This window comes from Bubalus bubalis, chromosome 9, assembly GCF_019923935.1.
Source record: "Bubalus bubalis isolate 160015118507 breed Murrah chromosome 9, NDDB_SH_1, whole genome shotgun sequence".
NCBI classification, from domain to species: domain Eukaryota; kingdom Metazoa; phylum Chordata; class Mammalia; order Artiodactyla; family Bovidae; genus Bubalus; species Bubalus bubalis.
Window position 1 is genome coordinate 2,588,547 of NC_059165.1, and position 16,337 is coordinate 2,604,883.

Consider the following 16,337-nt stretch of genomic DNA (forward strand, 5'->3'; position numbering starts at 1 on the left):
GATGAAAGCATACATCTTATGGTTACAAGTAAAAAGTTGTTTGTTTCTGTTTATCACCCACAGAAACTGAACTGCCCCAGTCCTAAGAACTCTTCATAGGTAAGGCACAGGCACCTTTCTGGTAAACGAGAACTAGTTTGAAGAGAGTCTGCACTGTTTCTGTCACTTCGTGGTTTACTGGCTAAGTCATGTCTGACTCTTGCAACCCCCACGGACTGTAGCCCACCAGGCTCCTTTGTCCATGGGATTTTCCAGGCAAGAATCAGTTCAGTTAAGTTCAGTCGCTCAGTCGTGTCTGACTCTGTGACCCCATGAATTGCAGCACGCCAGGCCTCCCTGTCCATCACCAACTCCCGGAGTTCACTCAGACTCATGTCCATTGAGTCGGTGATGCCATCCAGCCATCTCATCCTCTGTCATCTCCTTCTCCTCCCACCTTCAATCTTTCCCAGCATCAGGGTCTTTTCAAATGAGCCAGCTCTTCGCATCAGGTGGCTGAAGTACTGGAGTGGATTGCCATTTCCTTCTCCAGGGGATCTTCCCAATCCAGGAATCGAACTCAGGTCTCCTGCATTGCACGCAGATTCCTTACTGACTGAGCTATGAGGGAAGCCCTCAAGTTTTATCGCTTGAAGAGGCCTAAAATTTACTGGTCAAAGTTCCATTTTATATTAGCTAAAGCCCATCCTACTGACTTAAAAAACTGAGAAATCCCAAACAGAATTCAAAGAAGAGTACACAGTTTGGTTTCTACTTCTACCACCATGTGAGTGTGAATGCTAGTGGCTCAGTTGTGTCCAACTCTTGGTGACCTCATGGACAGCAGCCCACTAGGCTCCTCTGTCCATGGGGTTTTCCAGGCAAGAATACTGGAGTGGGTTGCTATTTCCTTCTCCAGGGGATCTTCCCGACCCAGGGATTGAACCCAGGTCTTCCGCATTGCAGGCAGAGTCTTTACCATCCAAGCCACTATGAGATTAATTCTTTAAATACATATATGATGTATTTAAATACATATATGTATTCTTTAAATACATATATGATGCATCTGTACATGGAAATTGTTTATAAGCTGAATAAGCCTTTTCTTTTGTTAGAATTATGACAAATACTTTACTTTCAAAACAATTTAAATTGTATTCCCAAAATGGGTTTACAATTGAATTATATAAAGAACTAGCCACAACTATGAGATAAAAATAATTATTTTTTTAAAACAAATACATAATCCATATGAAATTAATTTTTGTGTATACTGATACTAAGAGTTTATAATTCTTAAAGTAGGTGGTCAGAATGATTAAATATTTCTTCTCTAAAATTTTGTCACAATGGATTTCAATATAGAAAACACTAAAATTTTTACTGTTATAGAAATATTTTCAAGTCTCAACCGATGACGAGTGTTTTATTGATTTTTTCCTCTGAGAAGAATCAATATAGAAAGAAATTCAGTGTCATTTTTAGGCAAAAAAAACTTTTTATTATTATCTCTTTTTTAAAAGGTCTACATAATAGAAAAGCATCACAAACAAGGATATCATATGCTTGATTTCCTCTCCTATCAACCTATCCTCCAAAAGGTTGATTTATTTAGAAGTGGGACAACAAAGAGCCTGGGGAATTCATTAAGTCAGAAGGGCATTTGAAATACAAAAGCTCAGCTAACACAGAAATTCATTTAAGGATCTGAAGGTGAAGAATACATTTTGGGGAAAAAAAATCATTCTGAAACATCTAAGTTTGTTTGTTTGTTTTAAAAAGAGAAATAAATGGGAAGGAACTTACAATGGTATTTCATAGGGATTATACTTCTGTTTTTTTGTTTCATAAGGTCTTTTGGGTAGGAAGGAAAACTTCTGCTGTTCCTGGCCCTAGTCAATACTGTCATGGAACGCAGGCTGAAGTCACTGTGGGTATATGTGTGTGTACATGTGAGACATGCATACACAGGAAAAGGCTGTACATAGCCCCTGACTGCGTCTATCCAGGTCTTTCAGGAATTTCCCTGGAAACACTGGAAAAAACGTTTTTATTAATGTGCTTTCAATTAAATTCTAATGCAGCTTTGCAAGCTTGACATTAACAGAATGAAGGACGTGCCAGCAATGAAATCCAGCATTCCAAAGGATTTCATAATGACATCAAAAATGAAAGGAAGCTTTTTACTTCAAACATCACAACTTTCTCAGCCTAAGTGGGGAAAGATTTTTCCTTGTTATCTAAAATTTTTGTCAAAGACATGGGGAAGATGAAGTTTCCATTTTCAAATGTGCAGTAATATAACATAATTAACAAGTTATACAATAATAAGACAAGCTTTCCTGATTGACTAGACTAGCTATTTACCTATCTTCCCCAGACCTTATTCTTAAAGAATATTCCAGCAAAAACATACTGAACTTAGTTTAATAAAAAGATGGTTTAAATGAAGAGGCAATGAGGAATCAGCCCAAGAAAATGAAAATTTTTTTCCAGACTTAAGAATAAGAGGTTATTTTTTTGTCTTAGTCTAATTAAGACTAATTACCAAGAATTTAATGAATATTTGTATGCTTTTATCTCAAACATTTGAGCACAAGATTAGCTTCTTATGAGAGACAAAGACAACGATGTTTTTTTAAAAAAAAATCAATGTCTGGATTTTACTCAAATTAAGCACCCAAATAAGAAACCATTAAAAAAAAAAACTAAAATGTAACAGCATCGAAAATATGCAAGTAAACCTCTCAGTGAGATTTGAAACAAGCTAAATAAAATTTCAACACTAACATATGAGTTTTTATGAATTTTTAATAAACATAAAAGTGAACATAATTCTCTTCTAAATCCTTATATAAATTTAGTTATTAGTTTAACAATTTAAGTAAAGAATTATTTCAAACCGAGTGTAATAATATACCATAGTGTCTACAAGTAACTCATAGGATTTTAAACATTTCTAAAAAATTCCATAATGACTCCTTTAATTTTAAAGCTATATATCACTGAGAGATTTTAGAGGCAATTAAGAATCAAATGTCATACAAACAGAAGAGAATCACCAAACACTTGCAGAAGGTGGGAAATACTGGCCTACTGAGTAGGAATCTGACTGACGGCAGTAAAGGCGACTTTCTATGAAAGGGCAATGTAAACACTCTGGATATTTCACCTTCATGACTGTTTGCATTCCTGCTGGACAAACAGGATGTAAAGCAGTGCTTCCATCTTCAACAGGCACAAAGGCCTATCTGTAAATTGACAAATTCTATTTTTTTAGCAATAAAGTAGAATTGATCTTTTTTTCATGCACTGATATCTGTTATTTTTATCAAAAGCATAGTTTATCTAATGTTCACTTTATACTATGAAACTAGAAGCAAAACTCTTATTAACAAATTTCTTAATTAACAATTTTTGTACTTTTTGAGACTTTGAGTTTGTTCAGTCGTTAGGTAATAATACAACTATGATTACCATAATGATTAGGCAGCATTATATGCTGATCAGATTCACATTCTTATACAATTCTTCCCCAAACAATATTAATGTCACTCTTCCCCAAAGATATACAACTCAATCAAACTTGAATGTCACCTTACTTGCATGACTTTCCACTTCCTTGACTGCCTATGTGTGCACCTTCCAGGATCTCTAATAAGAGACCCTATCTCTAGCAAAATATATTTTTTAAAGGTCATTCATTTTTGGTCTCATACTTCTCCAATACCTTCTGATTTCTCCCGGCTTTGCTATTTCTTCCCTGCTTCTTTAGTTCCTCTACTCAACTTCTTTTTAGGAGTAATCGTTCTTTTTTCTCATTATTTTTATCCATTTACTTTTTCCAGTTGTGCCTGTGACTCTCATTCATTCTCTTTCATCTCATCACATTGCTGCCATTTTTTCTACAGCTTTATTTTTTCCAAATCAAACATCCTGACCTGAAGCTCATACAATGTTGCAGAGAAAATGTACCACTGCATCAATAATAACATTTTAGTCCATTAACTCTCTTCAGTGCAAATGCTATACTACACATCTCAACTAAAACTATTACCAGATCATTCTGATGAATCAGTATAAAATCACAGCTCAGTAAATTTGAAAATTTATCATCATGTTGGGATTGCCTGTACAGAACACAGTGTCATTCTGACATGATCTGGGTCAAATGTTGTAAGCATCTGAGCAAACACATAAAAGAAGAGGCTTACTCTCTATGTGGCTTCCTAAGCGGCACTAGCGGTGAAGAAGCCACCTGCCGGTACAAGTGACAGAAGAGACTTGGGTTCCATCCCTAGTTCAGGAAGCTCCCCTGCAGGAGGGCATGGCAACCCACTCCATTGTTCTGGCCTGGAGAATCCCATGGACAGAGGAGCCTGGTGGGCTACAGACCATAGGATTGCAAAGAGTGGAACATGACTGAAGTGACTTAGCACACACTCTTTATGTACTGAAATAATAGAAAATAAAGCTTGATAAGAGAGGAGAGTGAAAAAGTTGGCTTAAAGCTCAACATTCAGAAAACTAAGATCATGGTATCTGCTCCCATCACTTCATGGGAAACAGATGGGGAAACAGTGCCAGACTTTATTTTGGGGGGGCTCCAAAATCATTGCAGATGGTGACTGCAGCCAAGAAATTAAAAGACACTTACTCCTTGGAAGGAAAGTTATGACCAAACTAGATAGCATATTGAAAAGCAGAGACTTTACTTTGCCAACAAAGGTCCGTCTAGTCAAGGCTATGGTTTTTCCAGTGGTCATGTATGGATGTGAGAGTTGGACTGTGAAGAAAGCTGAGTGCCAAAGAATTGATGCTTTTGAACTATGGTGTTGGAGAAGACTCTTGAGAGTCCCTTGGACTGCAAGGAGATCCAACCAGTCCATTCTGAAGGAGATCAGCCCTGGGATTTCTTTGGAAGGAATGATGCTAAAGCTGAAACTCCAGTACTTTGGCCACCTCATGCGAAGAGTTGACTCATTGGAAAAGACTTTGATGCTGCTGGGAGGGATTGGAGGCAGGAGGAGAAGGGGACAACAGAGGATGAGATGGCTGGATGGCATCACTGACTCGATGGACGTGAGTCTGGGTGAACTCCGGGAGTTGGTGATGGACAGGGAGGCCTGGCGTGCTGTGATTCATGGGGTCGCAAAGAGTCGGACACGACTGAGTGACTGAACTGACTGAACTGAAAGCTTGATAAGCTCTTCTTGAAAATTATGTATAATACTAGGGATTCAAAACATGTAATTCTGAGAATATTATTTAGTTTTCTTAGACATGACTAGCTACATGGAGGATTCAATCTATTTATGGCAGTGATATGATGTAAGAAGTTTAATTTTTATTTTTCCTATTTCTCATTTTTCTACATGTTACTGTCTGGGATACATAAATAAATATTAAGTCCTTAAGGATAAAGGAAGACAACCAAGGTTTAAAATACATAATATCTAAGTTGAACTTAACAACATCCCTTGTCAGAGGAAGTACAAGGTTGTTCTGTTGGACTTGAAGAAAGACACTAAAAAACACGAGCAGTTTTTTATGTTATGAATGAAAATAACTATATTCCCTTATGCCAACGGTGAAAGCCCAGCATTATAATACCAACATGATAACCAATGTACAACAAACACAACTGAACCATAATCTGCTTATTTTCTAAACAGAAGCAAACAAGCAAATCTTACTTAGTATATTATTATTATGGATGCACATCATTATTTTTCAATATTTTTATTTTCAATCAAGTTCAAAGTAATTCAAAAATTTTAAAAAACCTAGATCCAGAAAAATGTTAATTTTAAGGTGACAGAAGAATAATTTAATAATTCTTCTGACATCTAAAGAACAGTTATCTGGACCAAAGTGTGCTTTATTTTTATTTTAAATAACATTTTTCAAAGAGTGCTACTATTATAAATGTGTTCTGTACTCCATTCATCAGTGAACAACTAGTACTTAGAAGGGGCTGTAAGACAGAAGAGATTGTTCAGCCACTTATAACAAAAATTCTGCAGTCAAAAAATGGCTCTGGAGAAAGGGCAGTATTCTTGATATGACTAGAACAGATCTCATCAAATATAATGTGGTTTGAAAGACTTTCAATGGAAATGGACCCTCATGATTGCCTGTAGGCTTTCAGATTATACAACGAACCCTGTCTAACACCCCTGGCCTTGATTTCAGAAGCAGTCTATGAGAAATAGTCCTCAATGCAAATTCATAACTGCCTGAAGCACGAAAGATGCAGGATATGAAGCAGACCTCAGCGCCTGGAGGGACTCAGGATAGGCTATTTAACTCCTTTAGTGCAGTAGAAAAAAAGGAACGCCTGCTTGGAGCTGATACAGCGTATTAAAATACTAATCTCACCATAACAGTAAATATTAAACATCTATCATCAGATACTATAGTCTGTTAAAGTCAAATTCACCTATGAGCTAATTATCTGACATTCTTCCTTCCAGCAACATTTCTGATTAAAGTGCTCCATCAGACTGTCTTCACAGAGAGATCTACATTTTAGCCACAGTGTAAAAAATGGCAAAATAAGTAGCTATGAGAAGTTCAATGGGAATACTATCATGATTAATCCATTTCCCTTTGTATAATGCAATTAACAGTTTTATCTAAAATTATGCTCTAAGCTCCCAATTTTATATGTTTGAGTAAAAAACCAGCGATTTCATAGTTGCTGCTTTTAGATTTTAAATTAAATATGCTTCCACACTTTAAAAAATAATTTGAATATATACCTCATACCATATGCAAATATTAACTTGCAGTGGATCAAAGACCTATATGTAAAACTACAGAACTCTAGAAGGAAACACAGGTGAGGGTTTGCATGACTTTGCACTAGACAATCTTTTTAGATACAGCACCAAAAGTATGTGCAATGAAAGAAAATTAGATAAATGGACTTTTGCAAAATTAAAAACTTGTGTGTGTCAAGACAATTCCAAAAATGACGGAAAAAAAATTTTTAATTATGTATCTGATAAGGGGCTTGTATTCAGAATATATAAAGAACTCATAACTCAACCATGAAGGAAAATCACCAATTAAAACATATACAGTGGATATGAATAGTCATATCTCCAAAGAATACATACAAGTGACAACAAATCACATTAAAAGATACTCAACATCATCAATTGTCAGGAAAATGCAAATAAAACTACAATGAGATATCATTTCATACCCACTAGGATGCCCATAATTTTTAAAAAATGGAAAAATAAAAAGTGTTGAGATTGTAGAGAACTGCAACACTCAAATAATATGCTTTGCTGGTGCGAATACAAAATGCTGCGAACACTGTGGAAAACAGTTTGGTAGTTCCTCAGAAATTAAACAAAGAATTACCACCTGACCCAGCAATTCCCTGGTATATAACTGAAAGAACTGAAAACATACATTCACATAAAAACTTGTATTTGAATGTTCCCTGCAGCTTTATACATAATAGCCCAAAAGTAGAGCAACCCAAATGTCAGCTGATGGATAGGTAAACAATGTCAGATAAACCCACACAAGGAAACACTATTCACTCATAAAGAGCAATGAAGTTCCAATAAATGCTACACCGTGGATGAATCAAGAAGACACTACACAAAGTGAAAGAAACCAGGCAGGAGAAGGCCACATAGCGTGTGACTCTATTTATGGGAAATGTCCAGAAAAGGCAAATCCATAGGATCAAGAATAGATGAGTGATTATCAGAAAATTGAAAAGGGGGGAAATTAAGACCAATTGCTAATAGGAGTTTCTAATTAGGGAGACTGAAAGGTTCTGTATTTATATAATGGTGATGGTTCTACAACAATGAATATACTAAAACCACTGTGTGTATATGCTGAAATGGTGAGTTTCACACTGTGTGAAGTATATCACAAAAAAATAAATTAATTGGCTTAAGTTTGCCATTTTGGCAGGGTTCTTAAAAAGTTTTAAAGAAAAACTCGTTTAGAGTAATTAAAAATTTTCCTTCTTTTACACTACCTTTACCAGACTAGAATACTCAAAAATACTAAACTATGTCAGAAAAAAATTTTAATTATAATTAAATAGCCTCTAAAGTTTATTTATCTTAGACTACCATACTACCTGAAACCTTCACATTCACAGTAAGGCAGTAAGACTCAAGACCTCAGTTACCTGTGTAGTTGAGGGGAAAATCTTCTTCAAGTAAACAGGATATTTAACACCTTACAGAAGTAGTTCTGTACCTTTACTCACAGTGTACCACAGTGTCATAAAGTGCAGACTATCTCAGTCTTCTTAGTTCATAAGACTTCTGAATAAACCAGGGAATGTCAAAGGGCTCTTAACTGATGGATATAATGACTGCCTTAATCATGAAGATAAAAACGTGATCAAATGCAAGACAACATACAGATTCCCTAGAATTCTTGATTACAGAGGGAAATTTTCTTAAATGAAACGGGCATTTCATAGCTTCAAGGATGTTGATAAGGTTATTAAAATGTATATATGAATGAGGTACATGCTTTGTGGGAAAGGCACTTCATTTCAGATAAAAGCAGTTAGTAAACACCAAATTTAACCTATATCAATCACTGCCAATTTAGTAATTTTACTTAAGAATAAGGTAAATACCACTTTTAAGTAGAGACAAAACATGTAAATATCTTAAGGCATTTAAAAAGCTATGATTTATATCAACTAATTATGAAGATTGTGTACAGTATATCTGACGTACTTTTAGGAGTGCTAACCCCATACAACTTCATCTTAATGAACAAACAGGATTTCTCCTTTGTTTCTAGATGTAAATCAATGTGTCTTAAAGGAAAAGAAAAACCTCTTTCATCCTCTGTTTAAAAAATACTTTAAATATTTCCTTGTAAGAACTGTTTCTTTTTCTTCTAATGTGCTGTGCTTAGTTGCTCAGTCATGCCCAACTCTCTGTGACCCCACAGACTGTAGCCCACGAGGCTCCTTTATCCATGGGGTTCTCCAGGCAAGAATCCTGGAGTGGGTTGCCATGCCCTCTTCCAGAGGATCTTCCCAACCCACGGATTGAATCGAGGTCTCCTGCATTGCAAGCGGATTCTTTATCACCTGAGCCACCAGGGAAGCCCTTTTCTTCTAATAAAAATTATCAAAAAAACTCTCCTCATAGAGTCTCTGAAACGTCTCATGAATTCTTAATCAAGTCTCCTATGCCTTACTTTGACTGTCAAATCATAATAAACTAAGTCTTATAAACTACTATTTATCTGTAAAGTTGTAAATTTACGAAAATAAGAGCAGGAGATAAGGCTTGAAAGAGACGTACTCTGTCATGTGGCTCCTGCACATAATTTTAATTTTCATTTGCTAGTTAATGCCACATGAGACGGTCTGCATTAGTTTTCTCCTGTGGATACTTCTGAACACTGAAAGTGACAAAGGCAGCATCAAAGGTTAAAAGATAAGTTGAAAATCTTTTACGCAAAATATATTTTTCTTCCTTTTTTTAAATTAAAATACCTGATGCCTTGCCACAGTTGTGTATAAAAGATTGTTGCTTGAGTGGAATAAATATGGGAATATGTCTAACATATTAAAAAGCGTACATGCTCAATCATTAGATCGTGTCCAACTCTTTGCGGCCCCATGGACTTCAGCCCACCAGGCTCCTCTGTCCATGGGATTTCCCAGGCAGGAATACTGGAGTGGGTTGTCATTTCCTCCTCCAGGGGATCTTCCCAACCCAGGGATCAAACCTGTGTCTCCTGCTTGGCAGGTGGATTCTTTACCACTGAGGCACCAGGAAAGCCACATATTGAAAAGGAACTATAGTAAATATATCCAAAATGTGAATGAACATTGAACTAATCTAAGGTTAGGAAGCACTTTTTTTTTTTTAATATATGAGTAGGTCACATTGTTTTAGCTAAACGTTTAAAGAACAAGAAATAATATTAAGATATTATGTTGTAGAAACTTGGCAAGATGGGGGGAAAAGCATGTAATTAGTTTGTACCGAATACTGTTTCAACCATCATTCAATAAAATACTATAAAGCTCTATACTGTGAGTGAGGCATGGCTAGAATAAAAAGCTTGATAACTTAGTATTATAGGTAATGAAGCAAAAAAATACTTTATACCTTTATATATAAATGGAATAAGAATATTTTTTTTTATCTTGCTTGGCTATAGCTGCTATTACTAGGAGTAGTGAATATTCTATACATTACCATGTGCCACACCCAAATTTCAAATGGACTTTAATTTTCCAATTAAAACATTCTTAAAAATATGAACACATATAAACTGATACATTTTAAAAATACATATATAATAATCCCTATTATAAAAATGTTTCACTGTAAAATAATTATATTTAAAGTTTTCCTCAAATAATGCTACAAAGTACATAAAATACTGTAAGTACTTATACATAATACAGAAAGTCTACAAATCAAATTTATTTCTTTCCTCCCTATTTCACTGTTACATGGGTCTTACTACACATATCATTAATATACACACAGATTCACAGGCACACATAAGTTAAATTGTCTACTTACCTTTCCATTGATAAATACAAATTTACATGACATTCATTGATATATCAGAAAAAAGCTAGACAATGACTATTTTCAGTAATGTATAGAGTTCATCGTACTTACTGAAGAGCCCAGTGCAGATTTTGGAGACCTAATGATTCCAGCAATTGAGTGACGAATAGACTCAAATCTGGACAGCCTCTCCTTCCTTTCCTGGAGAGATGCAGAAAGCAGCTGTTAGCAGTAGTAAACTGTCGGGTACACACACAGCTACGCTAGGCAATCAGGCATTTATCCGCAGCTTAAGTCCATTCACTCTGTCTTGCAAGTAAATGAAATGCAAGTTTCCTAACATTCCAAGTGATAAGTAATCAAATGCACATGAACTCTGCAGCATTTTATTTGCCTGTTCACTCAATAAATATCATGATTTGGGAAAAAATAAGAAAGAAATTCATGAGATAAGAGAAAACAAGAAATGCAAAGAAAACCCACAGAAACACAAGCATTAGCACAAGGCGGGGCAGGGGAGACACAAACTAGAAGGAATCAGTCTAACAGAAAATTTCTGACGGTTGTGAGGGATTTTCAAGGAAAAAACGGGAGTCGAGGGGCAGGAGGAGAATTGTACGGAATGTATTTCTAAACAGCGAATTTCACTTGAGCAGCGTGGAGGTTTCCCAGAGACTGACGTGATGATGAGAACGATGGCAACGGAAAGGACAAGGCACACCAAGCAGGCAGGGGCGGCAGCTCTGCCACTAAGGGAGCGCGTCCAGGCTACTATTTGCTACGGGATGCATTTCTGCCGGTCACATACCACAACGGAAGGAAACTCTTCCTTAAAATTTCAAATCCTTAGATCCGTTCTACAGACACAGGTGATGGGAGAGGTAAGAGAGGTTAGGAAAGAAGAGCAGGAAGGAAAGCAACACTGAGAGCCTGGAGGTGAGAAGAACGACAGCAAAGCGCGTGTGAGGGTAGTAAAAGCACTGACTAATGGCCCCACAGCGACTCCAGTTCCACCGCTGGCAGCAGAGAACGAGGCACCACAGCGCCAAGCTCTGTACTTCCATGTCTTCCAACAGCAGTGATGCTCGACTCGACTCGTCGTGGAAAAATAACCAGAGCAGGCCACAAACAGCATGTTCCGTTTCCTCTCATAGATAAACACTGTTTCCTGCCACGTCAGTAAACACAGGATGTCATGGCATCGCACCATCAGCCTCTGCGGCTGCCTCAGCTGTCCACCCTGAGAGGACTCAGGATGGAGAAGAAAGTGGACACTGGCCCTCGATACCAGAGGTGCACGTCAAAGGGACGACTTCAGTGAGCCAGGCTCCTGCACCTTCCCACACACAGAAAAGGACTACACTTATTAACACGAGACGTCCACCTTACTTTAATCAGCAGTAATCTACTGATGTTCCAACTACCTGGCTGCTTGCAAAAATTCCTATCTGTTATGACTCCTCCCTGACCTCTTCAGTGCAATCTCTCGAGACCTATCTGAGGGGCTGTGTCCCGGGCTTAAGTCCTCAACAAGCCCATCGATAAAACCTAATTCCCAAGCTTTAGGTTGTGTGTTTTTGTTTTTGTTTTTTCAATTGACACTGTGTCTCCAATACCTATAGTATGTCTCTTTATATAGTAAATATTTTTCGTCACATGCTACCTGGTAAACATCATGTTTCCTGGAATTTAACCTTTGTCTCTCCACTTGCTTATTGCCAGGTTATTTGCTGTTATTCTACGAGTTGTGGTACTGTTAGTTTTTATTATTCTACAAACATATGCCTACTAATACTTTAAAATAATCTTAGGAGATCAATTGAGTCAATGCTCTTAAAATATTAAAGAGAGTAGAATCCCTATGTAGGAGTACTATGAGAACTGAACTGAAAATTACATGGGAGGTTATGCAGAAAAGTAGAATATTCAACGGAGAGATTTAAGTGTTAGAATGTATTTTACTTGCATATGTTTACAGCAATATTCACTTTCATGCTAAAAATAACTCTCTTCAAGCTACACCTTGGGCATCAAACCCTACGAAAGTAAAGAGAACAATTTCTCCCCAAGCCTCTTAATAATGCTAAAGAGAAACATTTTCTTAAAAAGCTATTACTAGAACTGATTCAAATGTATTCTTTTTAATGGCTGAGTAATACTCCATTGTCTATATGTACCACAGCTTTCTTATCCATTCATCTGCTAATGGACATCTAGGTTGCTTCCATGTCCTGGCTATTATAAACAGTGCTGCGATGAACATTGGGGTACACTTGTCTCTTTCAATTCTGGTTTCCTTAGTGTGTATGCCCAGCAGTGGGATTGCTGGATCATAAGATAGTTCTAATGAGGTGGATGAAATTGGAGCCTATTATACAGAGCGAAGCAAGCCAGAAAGAAAAACACCAATACAGTATACTAACACATATATATGGAATTTAGAAAGATGGTAACAATAACCCTGTATACAAGACAGCAAAAGAGACACTGATGTATAGAACAGTCTTATGGACTCTGTGGGAGAGGGAGAGGGTGGGATGATTTGGGAGAATGGCATTGAAATATGTATAATATCATATATGAAACGAGTCGCCAGTCCAGGTTCGATGCACGATACTGGATGCTTCGGGCTGGTGCACTGGGATGACCCAGAGGGATGGTATGGGGAGGGAGGAGGGAGGAGGGTTCAGGATGGGGAACACATGTATACCTGTGGCAGATTCATTTTGATATATGGCAAAACCAATACAATACTGTAAAGTTAAATAAAATAAAATTTAAAAAAAAAGCTATTACTAACTAGGTAACACTAGTAGATAGGTCTAGATGTGGAATAAAAAAATTGCTTCCCTTATATCAAGTTACAAAGCATAATATTGTCTGTATTCAAAGGAATATGATCAGTGAAAGAACCTTTCATTTAAAGACACTCTTCAAATAATGTGATCTTAAAAAAATGTATTATTAGAAGCAATAAATAGACTGTTTTATAAGAAATAATCAAACACGATTCAGTTCAGTCGCTCGTCATGTCGGACTCCTTGCGACCCCATGAATCGCAGCACGCCAGGCCTCCCTGTCCATTACCAACTCCCGGAGTTCACTCAGACTCACATCCATCGAGCCAGTGATGCCATCCAGCCATCTCATCCTCTGTCGTCCCCTTCTCCTTCTGCCCCCAATCCCTCCCAGCATCAGAGGCTTTTCCAACAAGTCAACTCTTCGCATGAGGTGGCCAAAGTATTGGAGTTTCAGCTTTAGCATCATTCCTTCCAAAGAAATCCCAGGGCTGATCTCCTTTAGAATTGACTGGTTGGACCTCCTTGCAGTCCAAGGGCCTTGCAAGAGTCTTCTCCAAAACCACAGTTCAAAAGCAGCAATTCTTCAGCACTCAAGTTTCTTCACAGTCCAACTCTCACATCCATACATGACCACAGGAAACACCATAGCCTTGACTAGAAGGACCTTTGCTGGCAAAGTAATGTCTCTGCTTTTGAATATGCTATCTAGGTTGGTCATAACTTTCCTTCCAAGGAGTAAGAGTCTTTTAATTTCGTGGCTGCAATCACCATCTGCAGTGATTTTGGAGCCCAGAAAAATAAAGTCTGACACTGTTTCCACTGTTTCCCCATCTATTTCCCATGAAGTGATGGGACCAGATGCCATGATCTTCGTTTTCTGAATGTTGAGCTTTAAGCCAACTTTTTCACTCTCCACTTTCACTTTCATCAAGAGGCTTTTTAGTTCCTCTTCACTTTCTGCCATAAGGGTGGTGTCATCTGCATATCTGAGGTTATTGATATTTCTCCCAGCAATCCTGATTCTAGCTTGTGCTTCATCCAGTCCAGCGTTTCTCATGATGTACTCTGCATAGACGTTAAATAAGCAGGGTGACAATATACAGCCTTGACATACTCCTTTTCCTATTTGGAACCAGTCTGTTGTTCCATGTCCAGTTCTAACTGTCGCTTCCTGACCTACATATAGGTTTCTCAAGAGGCAGATCAGGTGGTCTGGTATTCCCATCTCTTTCAGAATTTTCCACAGTTGATTGTGATCCACACAGTCAAAGGCTTTGGCATAGTCAATAAAGCAGAAATAGATGTTTTTCTGGCACTCTCTTGCTTTTTCCATGATCCAGCGGATGTTGGCAATTTGATCTCTGATTCCTCTTCGTTTTCTAAAACCAGCTTGAACATCAGGAAGTTCACGGTTCACATATTGCTGAAGCCTGGCTTGGAGAATTTTGAGTATTACTTTACTAGCGTGTGAGATGAGTGCAATTGTGCGGTAGTTTGAGCATTCTTTGGCATTGCCTTTCTTTGGGATTGGAATGAAAACTGATCTTTTCCAGTCCTGTGGCTTAGAGTTTATAAAACATTTTAACCAGTGTCAGCTCACTTGGTGCCCAGATTTCCACAAATAAATGTGAAATTCTTTTACCAAAAGAATTTCTGGTCAGTGTAGCATTACATATCAAGTTTAAATAATCCACCTAACAATACATCAAATTATGCTGATTACTGTATCAATGAATTAAATGCCTACTTTAACAATTAAAATTAAAAAGCTTCTCTTCAGTTACCATGGACAAAGCATCTAATTTTGCCTGTAGGCCTGCTAAGGCTGGTGATGATTTAACAATGTAAAGAGATTTCTCCAGATAAACAGGGATCAGTTCTAGCTAAAAGTCCCTCAAAGTGGAGACAGCTGCGGGCCAGTGAAGGAGGGAAAGGAGAGGCAATGTGATGAAGTAATATATGATGTTATCAAATAATATTATGATGAGTAGCCTATAAAAATTCCATAAAGGTATCTAGAAAGAACAGATGTAGTACCAGTTTCACATCTCATTTAAGAACAGCTTTTCATTCCATTAAAATTAAAGCAGAGCTTCTCAATATCCCTCTCAATATATATATACACATATATATATAATAACTAAGAGATTTCCATAATAATTAAAAGCCTATCTATGATAACTCTTTCAAAACATTCTGAAAGAAATAATATCTTAATTACAGTTCAAATAAAACCAAACCTATCCAGTTTCCCAAATCACTCTTCACTGAAACTCTCAAATTATAGTAAAATAGGCTCTCAAGTTACCTTCATCTCCTGTCCAAAGGCAAAGATATAAAAGGCAAGTATTGAGGTTTTGCTAAAAATGAACCCCTCTTCCAAATGACAGTCTATATAGATGCCGAAGTAAATTACAAACTAACGACTTGAACCAAAAAGCACGTGCTGCTGCTGCTGCTAAGTCACTTCAGTCGTGTCCGACTCTGTGTGATCCCACAGACGGCAGCCACCAGGCTCCCCCGTCCTTGGGATTCTCCAGGCAAGAACACTGGAGTGGGTTGCCATGTCCTTCTCCAATGCGTGAAAGTGAAAAGTGAAAGGGAAGTCGCTCAGTCGTGTCCGACTCTTAGCCACCCCATGGACTGCAGCCTACCAGGCTCCTCCATCCATGGGATTTTCCAGGCAAAGTACTGGGGTGGGGTGCCATTGCCTTCTCCGAAAAAGCACGTAACAGGTCTCAAAGCAAGGCTCTTAAAGGAGGCACTATTGGGGGCAGGAGGAGAAGGGGACAACAGAGGATGAGATGGCTGGATGGCATTACCAACTCGATGGACATGAGTTTGAGTGAACTCCGGGAGTTGGTGATGGACAGGGAGGCCTGGCGTGCTGCGACTTATGGGGTGGCAAAGAGTCGGACACGAATGAGCGATTGAACTGAACTGAAGGAAGAAGGAATACGATTCTTGATGTCAGAAGAGAAATTTGGGCAAACCACTTAACTACTCTGGC

General features: G+C 37.7%; 1 protein-coding gene across 15 annotated transcripts in view; it reads right to left on the reverse strand.

Annotated features, from left to right (window-relative positions):
* The window catches only part of FER (FER tyrosine kinase), a 479,416-nt gene that overhangs the window by 231,097 nt on the left and 231,982 nt on the right, over positions 1 to 16,337 (reverse strand). For all 15 annotated transcript variants that reach the window (XM_044947250.1, XM_044947251.1, XM_044947249.2 and 12 more), the window contains one exon: positions 10,638 to 10,727. In XM_044947250.1, the coding sequence (XP_044803185.1) occupies positions 10,638 to 10,727 (90 nt within the window). The remainder of the gene's footprint in view (positions 1 to 10,637; positions 10,728 to 16,337) is intronic.